General features: G+C 37.0%; 1 protein-coding gene across 1 annotated transcript; it reads right to left on the reverse strand.

Moving 5' to 3' along the window:
• Positions 1–14,101: 14,101 nt before the first annotated feature.
• Positions 14,102–17,376, reverse strand: LOC4328037 (protein KINESIN LIGHT CHAIN-RELATED 1). The gene is made up of 3 exons (XM_015771288.3): positions 16,620–17,376; positions 15,435–16,343; positions 14,102–14,626 (listed from the first exon to the last, which is right to left on the reverse strand). Exons 1-3 carry the CDS (start codon positions 17,273–17,275, stop codon positions 14,392–14,394), a joined length of 1,800 nt encoding a protein of 599 aa, XP_015626774.1. The 5' UTR covers positions 17,276–17,376; the 3' UTR covers positions 14,102–14,391.
• Positions 17,377–18,099: the final 723 nt, after the last annotated feature.

The raw sequence follows: 18,099 nt of genomic DNA on the forward strand, positions 1-18,099 counted from the left end.
TTTAGAAAACATTAAGATTAATAAAAAAGATCAAAAAATCATTATGTTGAATTTTACATGAGTGCAGGTTGAACAAAATGGAAATGATTCTATGCAGACTGTCATTGATGCAAAAAAATATGTCTGAGGTGATTCCAGAAATTAATTTTGAAGCTCAAGTTGATTCTGTACAACCTTGGTCTCTAGATTTGTTCAATCTACAAGAATCTATTGAGGTATGAATTTTTCATGAATATGTATGGTTCATATCAATTAAGATTGATATAAAGATAAATTTTCAATAATGTAAATTTATGGTCCAATGTTTAATTACAGCAACAGAGTTCAATTCAGTCTAGTGATAAAGGCGAAAGTACTACTGAAGTTGATCCTGATTTGAATGAAGAATTTCTAACAGAAGAAGATATTGAACAGTTTCTAGATGAAGAACAACAGGAAGCATCAAAAGGAAACAATGCAAGCATAGACAGAAAATATATTCCAGAGTTGAATCAGAAATTCAAATCAATAGATGAGGCACAGAACTACTTCAATTTTTATGCATACATGGCTGGATTTTCTATTGTCAATGCTCACAGTGCTAGAACATTAAGTAAAAAAAGAAATGGAGAAGTTATTAGAGAAACATTCAAATACAACAAGTATGTGAAGTCGGATTGCAATAAGAAGGAAGAAACAATTACTTCTGAAAGGAAAACAAATGAAGTCATAGGGACTGAATGCAAATGTGTTCTTGTAATCAGTGAGAGGAATTCGATTTGGGTTATATCGAGGATAGATTTAGATCACAATCATGAGCTCAGTCCTCCAGATGAGGCTAGATTTCTAAGATCTCACAAATACATGTCGACAGAAGAAAAGATTCTAATCAGGACTTTGAAAGAATGCCATATTCCAACAAGAAATATGATTGTAATATTATCTGTTCTAAGAGGTGGTCTAACTTCTTTGCCTTACACTAAAAAGGATATAAGCAATGTCAGAACATCAATAAACAGAGAAACAAGCAGTAATGATTTGATGCAATGTTTGAATTTTTTGAAGAAAAAGCAGGAAGAAGATCCCAATTTCTTCTATGAGTTTGATCTTGATGAGAATAGAAAAGTGAAGAATTTTTTTTGGACTGATGGAAGATCTAGGGAGTGGTACTACAAATTTGGCGATTGTATAAGTTTTGACACAACTTTTTTGACAAACAGATATAATCTGCCTTTTGCACCATTTGTTAGAGTATCTGGACATGGGAACACAATACTATTTGGTTGTGCTTTTATACATGATGAAACAACTGAAACTTTTGAGTGGCTCTTCAGAGCTTTTTTGAAAGCAATGAATGGAAAGCAACCAAAGACAATAATTACTGATCAGGATGGTGCTATAAGGGCAGCAATCAAAAATATATTCACAGAAGCCAAACATCGAAATTGTTTCTTCCATATAGTCTCAAAAGCTCTGAAGAGATCTGGTTCTCTATTCAAGAAGAGACAAGGTCTTTATGACATATACAATGATATCATACACAACTCATTGACTGAAGAAGAATTTGAGTTTCTTTGGGAGGATATGATTCAAGTTTTTAATTTGCAAGACATCAATTTTCTGAGAAACATGTGGGAAATCAGAAAAAGATTTATTCCAGTGTATTTCAAAACAAATTTCTACCCTTTCATTCAATCAACAGCACTAAGTGAGGGTACACACTTAGTGCTGTTGGCAATTACACAAATCAAAAACTGTAATTACAGAGATAAAAAACTGTAACTGATAGTAGTCTATATACTAATGTAATTAAATATAGATTTGCAAAGTCTAGTCATTCATATCATACAAAACATAAAGTAGAACATCTCAATCATACCATATTACTGCACAATATTTTCATCTGAACAGTCAGGTTAAAAAGCACAAAAACGGTATAATTATCCTTCACTCAACAGCACAAACTGTACTTTACTATACTTATTTCAGTACTCTTCACTATACAACTGACAAATAAAATATTAAACTGTTTGAAAAAAACAGTAACATGCAGTTTCAAACATATACAATATAAACAATAGCTAATTAAAATGAGGAGAAACAATATCAAACCAAAAAAAAAGATTTGAAAAGAAAATTGGTAAGCAAAAATAAAGACATATAATCAAACCTATTATTCTGTTTTGGCACAGGAGGATAAATCACTGAGAATCTGTTGAAATCAATAGAGTGATCTTGAACATAAAGGTTCCAGGCAAGACTAAAATTTGAAATCTACAAAAAAAATATTAATAGAAGTTAAATTTTGTAGATGAATAAAAAAGCTGTTATGAAATATTTACAAATTCATAAATGTATATAAAACTAAGTATACCAGTTTAGGTCTTAATTCAGCATGATAGAAGCTCTCCTCATCATACAATGAATCCAGAAAAACAAATCTTTCAGATTTCAAATCAATGACAAATACGAACCAGTGACGACTCTTGACAATTGGGAAAAAGAGCTGAATGAAAACAAAAAAATACATGAAAAAGAATTTAAGTTATATAATGCAAAATTTAGAGAAAAAAAGTAAGAAAATAAACCAGGTCACATGTGTGAACATGTCTTGCTAGTGAAGCTCCATCAAAACACTTCTTTACAGCCGAGATATTTGTCATAGAACGGTCCTTAAGGAGATCATCCTAACATTAACAAAAGAAAAAAAATGAGACTGATATTATTTGTTAATGTCAATTATTTATAAAGATCAATATAGAAAACAACTACACAACTACAGTTTCTGTCATATTAACTTGCACTACAATGGTATTATTTCATAAGAAAAAAATTAATACTAAATAAAATAAATTACAGTCAATTTCTATTGCAATTACAGAAAACAAAAACTGTAATTACAGAGATAAAAAAATGTAACTGATAGCAGTATATGTACTAATGTAATTAAATATGGATTTGCAAAAGTCTAGTCATTGAGATCATACAAATCATAAAGTAGAAAAACTCAATTGTACCATATAACAGCAAAAAAATATTTTCCTCTGAACAGTCAGGTTAAAAATCATAAAAACAATTTAATTATCCTTCACTAAACAGTACAAAAACTGTACTATACTATACTTATTTTAGTACTCTTTACAATACATCTGACAAATAAAATATGAAAAAAAACAAGAGACAAGCAGACCCTGCATAATCCTAGTAAAATCATACATAACCAGCGAGCAAACAACCAGTAAATCAGAACAAACAGCAAAACAGAAAAGTCATCTCACCAAAAAAAAAATCATAACTTAAAAAAGAAAAAATAATCATAAATTCAAAAAGGATGCCATCAGATATTAAAGAAACACGTCAAAGCTCTGCAACATCATCAGACAAGAATTTTAATTATTCTTTTTAATTAGTATAATTAATATTCTTGCCTGATGACGTGCTGAACTTAGATTTGCTTAATGTAGAAGATATTTATCATCATCTGGCGAAAAGAAAATTAAAATAATGAACCAAAAAAAATACAAAAATTATCTACACTGTAGTACAAAAAGACATTAGAAAAATCAATTGACTATCAATCACCACTAATGTTGTAACAAGAGTGCAGAAAAGGGGTTCAAATGGAAGTTTTTCATTGTGTGATTAGTAAGTAAAAGTCTAAACATCTAATATGATAAGCAATAAAAATTGTAATTCTTGGTTGATGAAGCAGAAGAAGAAGATGGAGAGAAACACATCATATATAATAAATTACAGTCAATTTATATGGAAATTACATAAAGCAAAAACCGTAATTACAGTAATACATTTCGGTAACTGGGAATTAACTATAGATTAATGTATAAAAATGAACTGTTAACAAAATTTGAATATTGATTTGCAATGTCTACTAAATCAGATCATACAACTCAACCAATATAACTACTAAAACAAACATAGAAAATAAGAAGTTATTTTACTTAGAAGGGCATGTTTCCTTGCTTCAAGTTAAGAAATTCTTTCTTTTTGATTTCCATGAGACCAGCAGGGATGTGAGCAGACCTGAATCCCTCACGGAAAATAGTCCAAGTGATTGGCTCGTCAGGAGGAATGAGAGTTTTGTATGTCTCCCACCAAGCAGCTGCTGCACCTTGCAGGTAGTAAGCAGCAAAGGTAGCCTTCTCTACAGGATCACACCGGCAAAGGTTCAGCTTGATTTCAATATCACGAAGCCAATCATCTGCTGCGAGTGGATCAGCCGCAAAGGAGAAATGAGGTGGATGTGTTCGTTGAACATCTGCTAGCTTGGAGGGTGCTTGATTGGCCTGCTGTGCCATGGCAGCCCCCATGTTTTCAGAGTTCGCTACCATCCTTTCAAAAAGTCGGTTTTGATTAGCCAGGAGTTGAGCAAGAGATGGTTCATCATCATGCTGTTCTGCAGTGGCAGCACGGCGACTACCCCCGGCACGTCCAGAAGAATGTAGGCCAGTGCGAGGCTGACTCGCTCCCTCACCATTGGCATCATCAGTAAGAGCAGCCATAGAGCGAGTATGTGTCATCCTGCACTCAAAGTACAAAAGTACATGAGCTGCTTGAGCATAGAATTGGCATATACATTACCCTAAATAGGTAGCATACAGGAATGATTTCTTATAGCCGAATTTACAAGTCATCCATCATATATTTGCATGAAACAAATTTCTGGACAGCAAGCAATCCATTCCAAAAGGAGCATAAGTTCATTCCAGTACATTAGTTTTAAAGGATCTAAGTGATCACAGATACATAGGAGTGGATAATGGTCATAAGAAACCAAGTTCATGCCTTGGTGTTACAAAATTTTGACCGTTAAAAAGATTACATATTAGGGTGTCATCTCATACATCTTAAAGAAAAGAAATGAAAGTTACACCCCATACATATTCTTTTTCCAGTACACCATTCTATGGAACTTCGGAGAATCCGATGGGAGGTTGAGGCACTGTGGTTGACGGAGTGGCCATAGTCAAACGGTATTGTCTCCCATTCCGCTCGAACTCATAGAATGGCCCCAGCAGCACCGGATATTATCAATTAATAATCAAATAGACAAATATTAGATTAAAAAAAGAAACTACACTATTTTTAGATACTTACTCTTGAAAATTACTCTTGCTGATCTTGCAAACAACATTATAAACTTGTCTATCATATTGTGTCACTGGAAAAGAATGTCTCTCAGGGCTGTATGGATCTGTATAGTATCTAGCTGGTTGTAAAATTCTTCTGAGATCATGTTTTGGTTTTTGACTTGTGCTGCACTGTCCAACAGATTTATCAACATTGCACAACAGAATCCTCTCAGGACTGCCTGTAGACATCTTCAACTTCTTGTCTAGTTTAACTACAAATGTGTTGATCTTATTGTACAAAACATTAGTCTTCGAAGTTATGTCAAAACAATTGTCTGGACATTGTTTTTCTCCAAGAAATATGACATCAGGTGAATCCTAAATAAAAATAGAAGAAAAAATGAGAAAAAAATGTATTTATTAATTTTAAACATTGTTCTTGAACCAAAACATAATCCACTACATTTCATTTCAAGGTAAAAACAGAATTACATAGCTTCAAATGGCAGAAACAAAATTTTCAGGAAAGCACTTTTGACAGCACAAATCAAACAGAAAAAAAATTTCAGGAACACACTTTTGACAGGCACAAATCAAGCAAAAAAACAATCTTCAAGAGCGCACATTTGACAGGCACAAATCAAGCAGAAACATAATCTTCAAGAATGCACATTTGACAAAAAAAGATAAATTCATAATATATTAGTAAAACAAAAAAAAATAAAAATAAGAAAACATACCTTTTTCTGTAGTTGTTCAATGTTCAAGTTTTCCTCTTCATTATGTTGAGTCAAGATTTCAGTATCGGTATCCTCCAAAGTTATCATTACTAACTTGTCCTGTGAAATATTAAAAAATAAATTTTAAAAAAGTATTATAAATGTAAAGCTTTGTACAATTTAGAAAGTTACCTCATTAGTTGAATCGTTCAATTGGCTTTGTGAATCATCATCGAAATCTTGTGACAGGTCCTTTGGAATGATCTGGATTAACATAAAAAAAATTTTGAGATGAAAAAAACAGATAAAAAAACATATAAAAACATACAAACAGGACAAAAAAGAATAAGGAACCATTACATTTGAATTGTCTTGATGTTTGGGTGTTACTTGAGTCCTGAAATGTTTTTCTTCATTTGGAAAATCATCATCTGAATCCCAGATTTTAAAGCTAGGCTTCTCATGACCCAAGAATATTGATTTTCTTTCATTGAAACCAACAATGCTTGATATTGCTTTCTTTGGAGAAGTATTACTGAGTCCTGTTTCCAAATTTAGAAGTAATATAACTGAGATTGATAATTTGGGAAAAAAATAATCATCAAGAAATTTAAATTTAAAAACAAAATATATAAAATAGAAAATTGAAGAGAAACTAAAATTTACCTGGCTTGGAAAGCTTTTTCATAATTCCATCAACAACAGCTATTTTATCCTAAAAAAACAAAAAATAAGGCATATTTAATCAATATGCTGACATAAAGAAAATCTAAGGCAGCAACGTATTGAAGTTTATATTATGTTTTGCTTTTCACAAAAATTTAAATAAAGATTATAACTAAATTGGAATGTTCATATCAACTAATTAGGGGCAAAGCTAGAAGTTCATAGGAAAAATTAAATTATATATTCTTAAAGAATTACAATCTAAAATATGTACTAAAAGCATTTTTAAAAGAATCTACAAAATTTCAAAAATCATATTACTTCAACGAGACTAAACTAGCAAACCCATCAAAAGTAGATATTGTACGGTTAGAATTCAGAAATATTGAAAGCAAAATATTATACAGTTAGAATTACCTTTGGAGAAGATGATATTTTCATAGGAGTTTGCTCATTTCCAATTGCATTATCATTACAGGTATTCTGGTCTTTTACCATTGAACTATCATCATTGAATTTACTCTTGTCATCTTCATTCAGATTAACATCTACATAATTTAAAAGACAAATGTATATATTTATGAGTTGTAAGTTAGACAAAATTGAAACTAAAAGTTCTGTTGTTGCTGGTACTAAAAGTAAAAATGCAGCGATTAAGAAGAAAGAATATATAATGATAAATAAATATTGAACAGTAAACAAAATCATATTCAAAATTTAAAAACTTACTAGTGTTTTCAGGAACAATTGGCTTGCTATTAGATAAAAGAACAAAGACATCTACAAGAAGATTCTTTGCTCTTTCATCAATGCAGTTCTCATCAGGACCAAAATGTTGAATAAGCAATTCATTGATCTTGTTTTTCATATCTTGAGTTAAATCAGCACCAACTGAAGAATCAAGCATATCTAGAAAGCTTCTCTCAATAGGTTTAACAGGAACATTTTCTTTTACATCATCACTTCCAATCTAAAAAAAAGAGAGATAACATAAAATTTAAAACATGAAACAATTATATTTTTTAAAAAATAAGAAATAGATTTATAAGTTTACCATTTTGTAACAGCACTCAGAAAAATCTTTAACTGGTCTTTTGCCATAGACACCTTTGCTGATTTTATCAAACTTTGAAATTTTTTTGATCATTGACCCTTTCCATACTTTTATTCTTGGAACATGTTTCAGTACTAATCGCATACCAAAATTCAGAAAATCCAAATAATTCACCTATTACAATAAAAATTAAAATGAATAAGTAACTGGCAGAAAAAATAGTTTTAACAAATAATTGAAAAAAGAGAGAGAAATAATACTAACCACCAGACAATAGAAGCAACCTCCAAAAGTTTTTGACTTGTCAAGCTTGCTCAGATGTTTCATTAACCAATCAAAGACAAGACTGCTCCAATCCAAATTGTCAATACAACTAAGATCTTCAAAAACACTCAGATATTTCGTGCTAGGTTGAAGAGAAGAATTTGGGCACAGGAAGCAATTCAAGGATACAATCATGAAACACATTAAGATTTGTTCATCAGACATTGTTTCATTTTTGATAAGCTTCTCTCCAAAATATTTGACAGAGGGCAAAGAAGAGAGGCCGAAAGAGTCAAGAAGGATCTGTTTGCCAACTTCAAAATCTGAACTAATCGGTAAACCTCCAACATGCAAACCCAAAACAATATGAACTGATTCTTTGGAAAGTGGAATGACTTTATCTCTAACGATGATATCACAAGAGGTGACATCAACTCTTTGTGCCACCCATAAAGCAAATTTATATGGCACGGGACATTTTTCAAAGAGTAAGAGAGTTTTGAAACAGGTTTTGGAAATAATCTCTCTCTAATGTTCAGACAATGAAGCTAGCACATGAGAAAAGTATTTCACAGAAAACCTTGTCAGTTTAGTATCTAAAGTTGCAGCACTCTTCATTGGATTTTTCTGCAAAAGAAAAGATATTTTCATTAAAAAGTTTTTACATAAATTTTGAAAATAATAAAGACAACTAATAACATCAAACTAATTTACCTTGCTTTTATGAGAATAGAGTTTCCTTTTCATTCCATTTAGAACATTATCTCTATATATCTCAAGCAAGGCTGAATCCAACTTATTTTTGAAATCAACATCTACTGTTTCGGTTTATTTTCTCTATCAAAAATAAGAGAATGCAAAATTAATTTTTTAAAAAAGGAGCAAGACAATAAAAGGGGTAATAAAGAAGAGAGAAATACAAAAAAAGTATGAGAAATGCACAAGATCTAATATGATTAAGATTCTACATTATTGGAATTGTTGTATAGAAAATGACATGTTTCAAAGTTCATCAGCAGATATCAAATTCAAAAACTAAAAATAAAATGCTTCTACCTTTAGACAAGCAGATAATGTATCCCAATTAAAACTCTACAAACCACATTTATGTGGAGTGCCCTTTTTACATTATTTTCTCAAAAATCAACAGCAAGACAAGTACTAGAAAAACTGAATGTGAGCACATATTGACAATTAATGACATAATTGCAGCAATGCTCTAAGAATGTAGAATTGATATTGCAAATTTCAAGTATTGAAAAGAATAAGAAAAAAAGTTAAAGGTATAGCTAAGGGATATAAAACAGAAAGCAAAAGCCAAATTACAGTCAATTACAGTGAATTTATATGGCAATTACATAAATCAAAAACTGTAATTACAGAAAAAAAATTATGTAATAGAGAGAAGTCTAAAATTTAATGTATAAAAAAGCAATGATAGGAAATTATAATAGAACATATAACTTAAACTAAACATAGTGTTGTAAACAAAAAATGCAATAATATTTTGTTACCTTGGAAGTGCCTTCATCAGTATTTTTCTTCTTACTCAACTTTCTTTTCAAAGAGTTCAAAAGTTCATCCTTAGAAATTCCAACATAACTAGATTCGGAGTCCTACAAAGAAAATTAATGAAATCTAAGAATATTCTTACAAACAATGTTAAAAAATTATTTCATAAAAACAAACCTCATTGTCACAAAATTCATCATCATTTGGAGAACTTTCATATTCAGAAGAAATAGAATCACCAAAAAGATCTTTAATATCATTAGGATTACCCATCTATTAAAAAACAAAAAAATTGAATTAAAATAAGATAGAGAAATACACAAAGCATGCATATCAGAAATCATATATACAGTCACAGGTTCACATCACAGTTTCACAACTCAAGGTTAAAAAAATGTACAGATTTTAACAGTAACATGCAGTTGCAAATATATCTAATTTGCAAAGTCTAGTCAGAAGCACAACATAAGAGCTAAATCAAAGCCTATATTGCATATAAACTAAAAAAGAGGGTGATTCGTCAACATTCGCACAAAAAATACAGACTACAACACTACAAGACCTTCGCAATCTTGAGCTCAAATCACAATAATGGCACCTCCAATTCGACCACATCCACTTAGTGAATCACCAAAACCACCCCCACGACAAACACCACAAAACGACAGTCACTAGAGGCCAGGATAAATCACTAATGAATCATTGCTGAATAAATCATTCAAATAAATAACTACTGAATCGCTTGCAAGAGCTCAAGAGGGTTATTGAGTGGATTAGTGAGTTAACACAAGAAACAGTATCCATTAACAGATTCAAGCAAAATGCTGCATTTGTTAATTCATAAACAAAATAACATTAGGAACTAGTAGTTTTTGGTCATGAATGCAAATGCAAGTATCTCTGGAAAATATGTATGAAAAACAGATAAACATGCGCTGCAGTTCTTAATGAACATCATAACAAATAGGCTAAAATTCTAAATTAACGGCAGAACAAACAGATTCTGCACAACATATGAGAACACACTAAGAAAAAATCTGGATGACTTGTGAATGACAGGAAGGAATTGGATACTCAAACAAAAAAGGGGAATAATGCCATTGACAAAATGACTTGTAAATGACAGTAGACTAGATCTTATTTTGTATGAACAATTAGATCTACACCTAACAACCTAAAAATATCATTAACATCTAAGCCATAAGTGCAAAATTAGCTTCTGAATATTGGATCAAATGAACCATGTCACTGATTTGGATTAAAAAGTACTTCTCTACCTTAAAACAGAAATAAAACAAACAACAACAATTGTAACTCAATGTCTCATAACACATTCAGTAACTGGATCAATAAACTACATGATTCACAAAATAACAGATCCACTGAATCCAAACACTCAAAACTCACCTAAGATACCAGCTTCAAATCTAAGCCTCAGCCAAAAGTAACCTACAATCCAAAACAAAATAGAGATTAAACCTAAAAACACCACAGAAAAAACAAAAACACAGGGGAAAAACCTAAAACGTTGTAGAGCTGACCAGATCTGAGACTCGAAACAAAAATAAAACGAAATCCTCACGAGACAATCACGAGTTCATCACGAGTTCATCACCTACTGCACATGCTACGACTACACAACTCATGGAGTTCATCACGTACTGCACAAGCTACGCATGTTCCAAACCCTAACCCGTGTTGTCCGATCAAACAACAACAGTGAAATCCTAAAAAACAAAAATAAAACGAACAAATCAAACTAAATCCTCACGAAACAATCACGAGTTCGTCACGAGTTCGTCACCTACTGCAAATGCTACGACTACACAGCTCATGGAGTTCATCACGTACTGCACAACAACAGCAAAAACACGAGAAGGATGGGGAAGGAGACGGTGAAGAGCAAGAGAGAAGAAAGGAAAAACTCACGAATCAAATAGAGGTCAACGAGCAGCTCTACATCAGCAGAAAAAGGACGACGAACTCTCCGGCGAAAATCCTCAACACCGGCTAGATCTACGCCGGCGAAATCGCCGTGGCGGCGAAATCGTCTCATCACAACGGCGACCTTGCCGAAGCCTCTCTGTCTCTGTGTGTCTCTCTCTCCCCCAGCGAGTGAGTGATTAGGGGAGAAATATCAGGACAAAAGTGGGACCCACAAAAATCACGGAGAAAGAAATGCAGGCGCGGAGATCAAAATTTGAAAAGTACAGGTGGGACCCACAAAGACTGAAAATGTTAGGTGCGTCTCTGGAAAAATCAAGTGGGACCCACAACAGCCCAAAAAAAACAGGCCCAACAACCCAGTCAACCCAGACCACGAACGCAAAAAAAAGCCCATATGAAGTAAAGAAGTCCATCTCTCAGCACGAATCTTGAACAGATCAATGGCCCAAAAAACGACAGATTCAGCCCAAAGAAAACTGTCGACAGAGGAATAGCAGTTCCGAATAAAAAAGGGCGAAAATTTACAGCAGCCGACGACGGGGCCTCTCGAAAACAAAGAGAAAAATGTCTCAAATTTGGGTGGAATACGGTCTTGAAAAATATCTCAGATTCACTGTGCTACTACTTACTCCTACAGGAAATTGGATTATTATTGTGATGAAAAGAAGCGAGAAACCTAATTCGCGCGTACGCGTTGCCGCCGCGCACGCCGGCCCACTAAGGCCCATGCACGTAAGCGCTTGTGCTTCTTTCTTTATTTCTCTTTTTTTTACACCGCCGTTTCTTCCTTTTTCTTTATTTTTTCGCTGATTGTTATTCCTACCGTACAGATAGATTAGTCTCCTATTTTTACTAGCGATTAGTTTACTAGTAATTTTTAAATCTTAACTTTAAAATTTTTAAATTTGGATATGAAAGTTTTCAAATCTCGAGTTGAAAGTTTTCAAATCTCAAGTTGAAAGTTTTCAAGATTTTCAAATCTAGACTTGAAAGTTTTTTAATCGAGTTGAAAGTTTTCAAATCTTGAGTTGAAAATTTTTAAATCTTAAGTTGAAATTTTTCAAAATTTTCAAATCTGGACCTGAAAGTTTTCAAATCTCGAGTTGAAAGTTTTCAAATATCAAGTTGAAAGTTTTCAAAACTTTCGAATCTGGACTTGAAAGTTTTCAAATCCGAGTGAAAAGTTTTCAAAATTTGACTTTAAAATTTAAATCTTAAAACAAAAGTTTTCAAATCTAACTTAAAATTTTTTAATCTATTAGTAAAAAAATCTCCGAATTTTTTTTTGAGAATCTTCCCTAATTACTCGTCATTAATGTTAAGTGTATGTTAACTAATACTATAGAGTAGTTAGGAAGGTAATACAGAGTAGTTAGGGAGGTGCTCGCTGCTGGCGCGCACGCGCCAGCTAGCAGCCGCAGAAGATGCAGATTTGGATCGAGCCTGAGAACATATACCACATGGGCCGCAAGATTCCGTGGCCCGTGGGCCTCTGATGATAGCCTACTACTGTAGTACTGTATATTGCCCAATCAAGACAGTAGTGTCGGAATTTTTTTCATTTTTAAATTTTTTTCTTTTAATATTTACAGAAATAATCTATCGGCGCAAAAAATTACAGAAATAGGCCCTGCCGCCCTAGTGGAGGGCGACAAGCTGACGTGGCAGACGGCGGCTCGACAACGCCGTCTGCCGCCGTCTGCGAAAATTGCATTTAGCCTAGGGCGGCAAGGGGCTAAATGCATTTTTCGCAGCCCTAAAGAGCATTTGGCTCATACTTTTTTGCATCTGGGTCCCTTGCCGCCCTAGATGCAAAAAGTACCAGCCAAAAAGTACTAGGCCTAGGCTGGCGGCAAGGGTTTTCGTGCAAAAAAAAACCTCCCTCTCCCGTCTGTCGTCACCGCCCGTCTCTCCCCCGTTTGCCACGTCAGCTTGCCGCCCTAGTGGAGCGCGGCAGGGTCTATTTTTATAATTTTTTGCGCCGATGGATTATTTCTGTAAATATTAAAAGAAAAAAATTTAAAAATGAAAAAAATTCGTAGTGTCGTCGTGCAAAGCCTGTAAGATTTGTCGGTTTGGAAGTTGCAACAACTTTTGCAGTGAGCTGCCAAACAACCTGTCTCAAAACAACATATGCATCCTTCATCCAGTTGCACCACCTATCTCCCAGTTGCCTATACTACTACTGTACTGTATATTCTACTATGACTCTGGTATCTGCTATTCTGTTACACATCGCTAATGCTCAGCACGTATCTACTCTATCGATCTGACAATTATAAAAAAAAAAGATAGGCAGGAAAAAAACCATCGTATCATATAAACAAACAAAAAAAACTCAATCATATCGGTCGAGAAAAGGCAAGAACCCTACCTTTTCACACCGTCACACGAGTACTCATCCCTTAGGCCTAATCGGTTTAGAAGGGATTGAGAGAAAATAATTCCACACCTCAATAGGTGTGGAACAAATCCCATCATATCCCTGCCTAATAATATCGGTCTGTCAACTATCATTGGATAACTGGACCAAAACCGGCCACCGAACAACGTCGATGCGAGACAGATAGCACAGTACTCCTACTATATACATAAACTCCTCTGAAACTGATCAATGGAGCAATAAGGTCATCAGACAGTCATCACCTCACCTCACCCACCCACCCCCACCAGCTGATGAAAGCCACAGCACAAGCAAAATCACAAAGCTGGTATACAGCACAGCAGCTCAGACATACCCTGAATATTCATTGATCATTATTCACTCATGTACCAGAAACATTTCTTACACGACAAGGGAACATGAGAGAGCATATGAACACCAGGGATCAATAAATGAATGAATCTAGTGACAAACAAATCACATCACAGGTGGTAACAGTAGTAGTATTAATTCATCATCAACCACCAGCACAAATCAATACATTATCCAAATACAACACTAAGAACCAGTTAAAACTGTGGGGGAGAAAAAAAAATACTCGAGATAATAGCGAGCTGTAATTCACAACAATGGCATTTTAGAATCTCAAACGGCAAACACAATCATCATCATATTCTTCCTAGTCTACAACACCTTTACACATGTGGTTTTTTCTTCTTCTTCCCTTTATGTTACAAAGGCCACCCTCCATCACCAGGTGAGGTGAGGGTGTGTTCCTCAACTCCTGAAGCCAAAGTTGGACCACCTCCTCCCAGCATCTTTCTTAACACGCTGCGAGTTGGTCACGAAAAGGTTTTCCAGCGATTTCTGCTTCCTGTTCCGGGACCGCCCTGCCTCCTTCAGAAGCTCCGCAAGCCTTAGCTTCTCGTCCTCGACATCCGGGTTTGCTGTGCCGAGCTTCTCTTCCCTCACCTTAAGTACGTGTTCCAGTATTTCAATGGCGTCCTCAACCCTGAAGGCAAAAGGGAAATGCACTTACTCATGTATCAAGTTAAAATATTGGAAATCTAAAAGAACAAATTCTATCTGTTTTCTTTTTGCACAGGGAAAAACAAGTTGTGGCAATTCCTAAATTTATAGATGCAACCTCACAGGTATATAAGCAATCAATACACCCACTCAAAAAAAAGGGGGGAAAACAGCACGCCTGTAAGTTTGGAAATCGACTGAGTTGATGCAAATCACCGCAGGTTAATAGCATTTCAATGAATAGTTTATATCAGGCAACTTTATAAATAATTGGACAGTTGTAATCATACACTGGCATGCAGCAACATGTGGGCAATTTGATGGTGGTCCACTAAACTAAATGATGCCTTCATTTATTTGTTGATTGATTGCAATCTCTTTGTTAATGCCATCGAAATTATGCAACCTTACATAGGATGATAATCTAATTGATCAACCAATCTTGCCTATCCATCCAAATAATACTACACATGAACTAACCGCCTATCCATCCAAATAATACTACACATGAACTAACCAACATTCAACATTTCACGGATTATTAGAGGAGGAAACCCATAAGCTGACACCTTCAGATAGCAAAACAAATTCAGGGGATTACTTCTACAGCTGTGAATGATAAGGGTAGATGCCAACATAACTCAATAAGCATATTCAGGTGCTTGTCAATGGCATTTCTTGGATTTTCCCCATAACCATCAAGGGATTGCTACCAAGATATGATTTGATCCTAATTCTATATGAAACAGCTGTTGGTTGAGGAAAAAAAAGTTTCTGGTATGAACACATACCTGCCCATAGCATCGTAGATTGCAGCCAAATTACTGTAGACGCCGAGAGTATCTGGATGAGAGGCACCACACTCCTGTTCTAGAACTGCCCTTGCCTCTTCAAACAACTGTGCAGCCTCATCAATCTTGAATAGCTGCACACAAGCTAGCCCCATCTGGTTCAACAGAACTCCAAAAAATGCCGACTTCCTCTCCCCGCTAGCTCTCAATTTGGCAACCGCATTTTCAAATGAGTTCCTTGAATCGGCATACCTCCCTACCATGTAGTACAACACACCCATTTGTGCCTCGATGCCAGCAACAGTGCTCCACTGTCCTGGTGAGTCCTCAAGCAACTTTAGTGCCCTTTGCAAAAGCTTCAGTGCCTCATCAAGGTCTCCAAGCGCCTCATAGATGGCAGCAATCTCCATTAGGCCTCCAGCAACCTCATCAGGGGCAGCGCCAGGCGCGGGCTTTGCATAGACACGGAGTGCATTCTCACAGTAGGATTTGGACTCGCGGAGCCTCCCTGTTCGGTGGTAAAGGTCTGCGAGGCGGACAAAGACAGATGCAACCGAAGGGTGGTCATCACCACGGGCAGACTTGAGTACTGTCAACGCCTTCTGGTAGGAGAAGACAGCCTCGTCGAAGCGGGCGAGGGCAAGGTAGGTGTTGCCTATCGCGACATCGATCGTCGCGACCTCAATGTCACGTCCATTGGCGACCATGGTCATGGAGGCAAGCACAAGGTGCTCCAGGGCACCATCATAGTCACCCTTGGCGTCAAGGATGAGTGCCATCAGGCGGCGGTCGGAGGCCTCCTCGAGCGAAGCGGGAGCGCTGTGCTCCCGGTGGATCTCGAGGGCTTTGCGGCACAACTTCTCTGCTTCATCGAACTGCAGGGCTTGCACATGCGCTTCCGCCAAATACCTGCTCATAGTGCAAAATAAATGTTGTGTTGGTCAAGTGCTAGCTCTTGCAGATTATTGTTACTTCTATCTCTACTTTTTTTTTTTTTGCATAATAATGCGATGGACTTGATGAAATTTATGGCGAGATCGGCGGAAATCACAAAATAGCAGAGGGAAATTAAAAAAGATGTCGCTTTTGAAGAGGTAGATTGGAGTTGAAAAGCAAAATGGCGTTTCTAACTTTTAAGAGAGGAGATCTAGATCGAGAAACGGGCGAGAAGGAAGGGTTTTTGACCTGCAGGTCTCGGCGACGCGGGGATCACGCTCGCCGAGCGCGGCCATCTGGATCTCGAGGCCCTTGCCGTAGCAGGCGATGGACTCGTCCATGCGGCCGAGCATGGCGTGGGTGTCGCCGAGCTGCATCCAGCCGGAGAAGGCGGCGAGGGCCCACTCCTCCCCCTTCTGCTGGTCCTCGGGCGGCTGCTCCTCCGCCGAGCTCTCACCCTCAGGCGGCGGCGGAGGCGGAGGCGGCGTGACGACGGCGACGGCGCGCTCGAGGACAGGGATGGCGTCGGCGTGCCTGCCGAGGCCGCAGTGGATGGCGGCGGCGACGTGGAGGCTCATGGCGAGCTCGAGCTCGGCCCCCTCGCCGCGGCGCTCGAGCGCGCGGGCGGCCCTCTCGGCGAACTCGAGCGCGCGCGCGGCGCCCCCGCCCTCCCCCGAGACCATGGCGTCGCGGGCCTGCTTGAGCAGGAAGGGCCCCAGATCCGGGTTGTCGAGCGCCGCCTCGTCCGTCTCCGGCTGCGCCGCCACCTTCCTGGGCTTGGCCCGCGACGAGGTGGAAGGCGACGGCGACGGCGGCGCCCGGCTCCTGGGCAGCGGCGACGACAGCCGCCTCGGCGGCGGGGCCGCCACCGGTGGCGAGTTGTCGGCCGCGGCGAGGCCCGGCATGGTCGGGTGAGGCGAGCGCGAGGTGGGGAGTCAGAGAGGGACACAGCTGCTTGGCCTTGGCCTTGGCCTTGCTTGCAATGGAAGAGAAGAAGAAGAGCGGCGCGGCGCGGGGGTTTGGGTGGCGTCATAATGAGGAGAGCGGCACGAGTAATTAGGCAGCGGTTGATGGCCAAGTTTAGTCATTAATCAATTAATTAAGGTCCTCGAGGTAGGCAATTAAGGTGGCTGGTTCATCTCTCTCTCTCTGTCGCCCAAGTCTTCTCGTGTACCTAGTTGATTCGTGTACTACGGCCTAAGGCTACAATGTACTGTGGCTGTGTGCCTGTGTGATGCGATGGTGAATGGGAATGGGCTTGATTAGGGTTGATTGTGTTGACCTGTCTCAGAATGACAGGTGGGCCATGCGTGGTTAGCTTGTGATTAAGGTGACAAATTGTTGGGGGTCTTCATCCATCTTGATCGCTGACAAATCTGCCTGGTGTTGCAGGCATACAGAGCATAACTGAGAAAAATTATTGTTACAGATTACTGCTCCCTCCGTTTAATGTTTGGACTTTAGAGAAGGCGTCATTTATTGAGAGTATATATTTTGACAAATAAATTTAAATAAGTGGCCTAGATAATACACTAGGAAAATTATATTTTTTTAAGTGTGGAGCAAATATTTCGTTTAAATGGTTCAGTAAATAATCTGAAAATAAATGCTTGACTTAGCTACTCACTTGTCTATTGTAAGTGTATTTTCCGAACCACTAAACGATGTATTTATAAATATTTTTTACATAAATATTTCTTTATAAGTATCAAATATTTTGTTCACGTTT

This window comes from Oryza sativa, chromosome 2 (assembly GCF_034140825.1).
Source record: "Oryza sativa Japonica Group chromosome 2, ASM3414082v1".
Classification (NCBI taxonomy): Eukaryota; Viridiplantae; Streptophyta; class Magnoliopsida; order Poales; family Poaceae; genus Oryza; species Oryza sativa.

Bases quoted from the DNA above. Each gene is read 5' to 3' on its own strand.
- LOC4328037 (XM_015771288.3), bottom strand. From the start codon at position 17,275: ATGCCGGGCCTCGCCGCGGCCGACAACTCGCCACCGGTGGCGGCCCCG. The intron at 16,344-16,619 runs GTCAAAAACCCT...CACTATGAGCAG, and splicing joins CGCGTCGCCGAGACCTGCAG to GTATTTGGCGGAAGCGCATG. The intron at 14,627-15,434 runs GTATGTGTTCAT...TTTTGCCTTCAG, and splicing joins ATCTACGATGCTATGGGCAG to GGTTGAGGACGCCATTGAAA.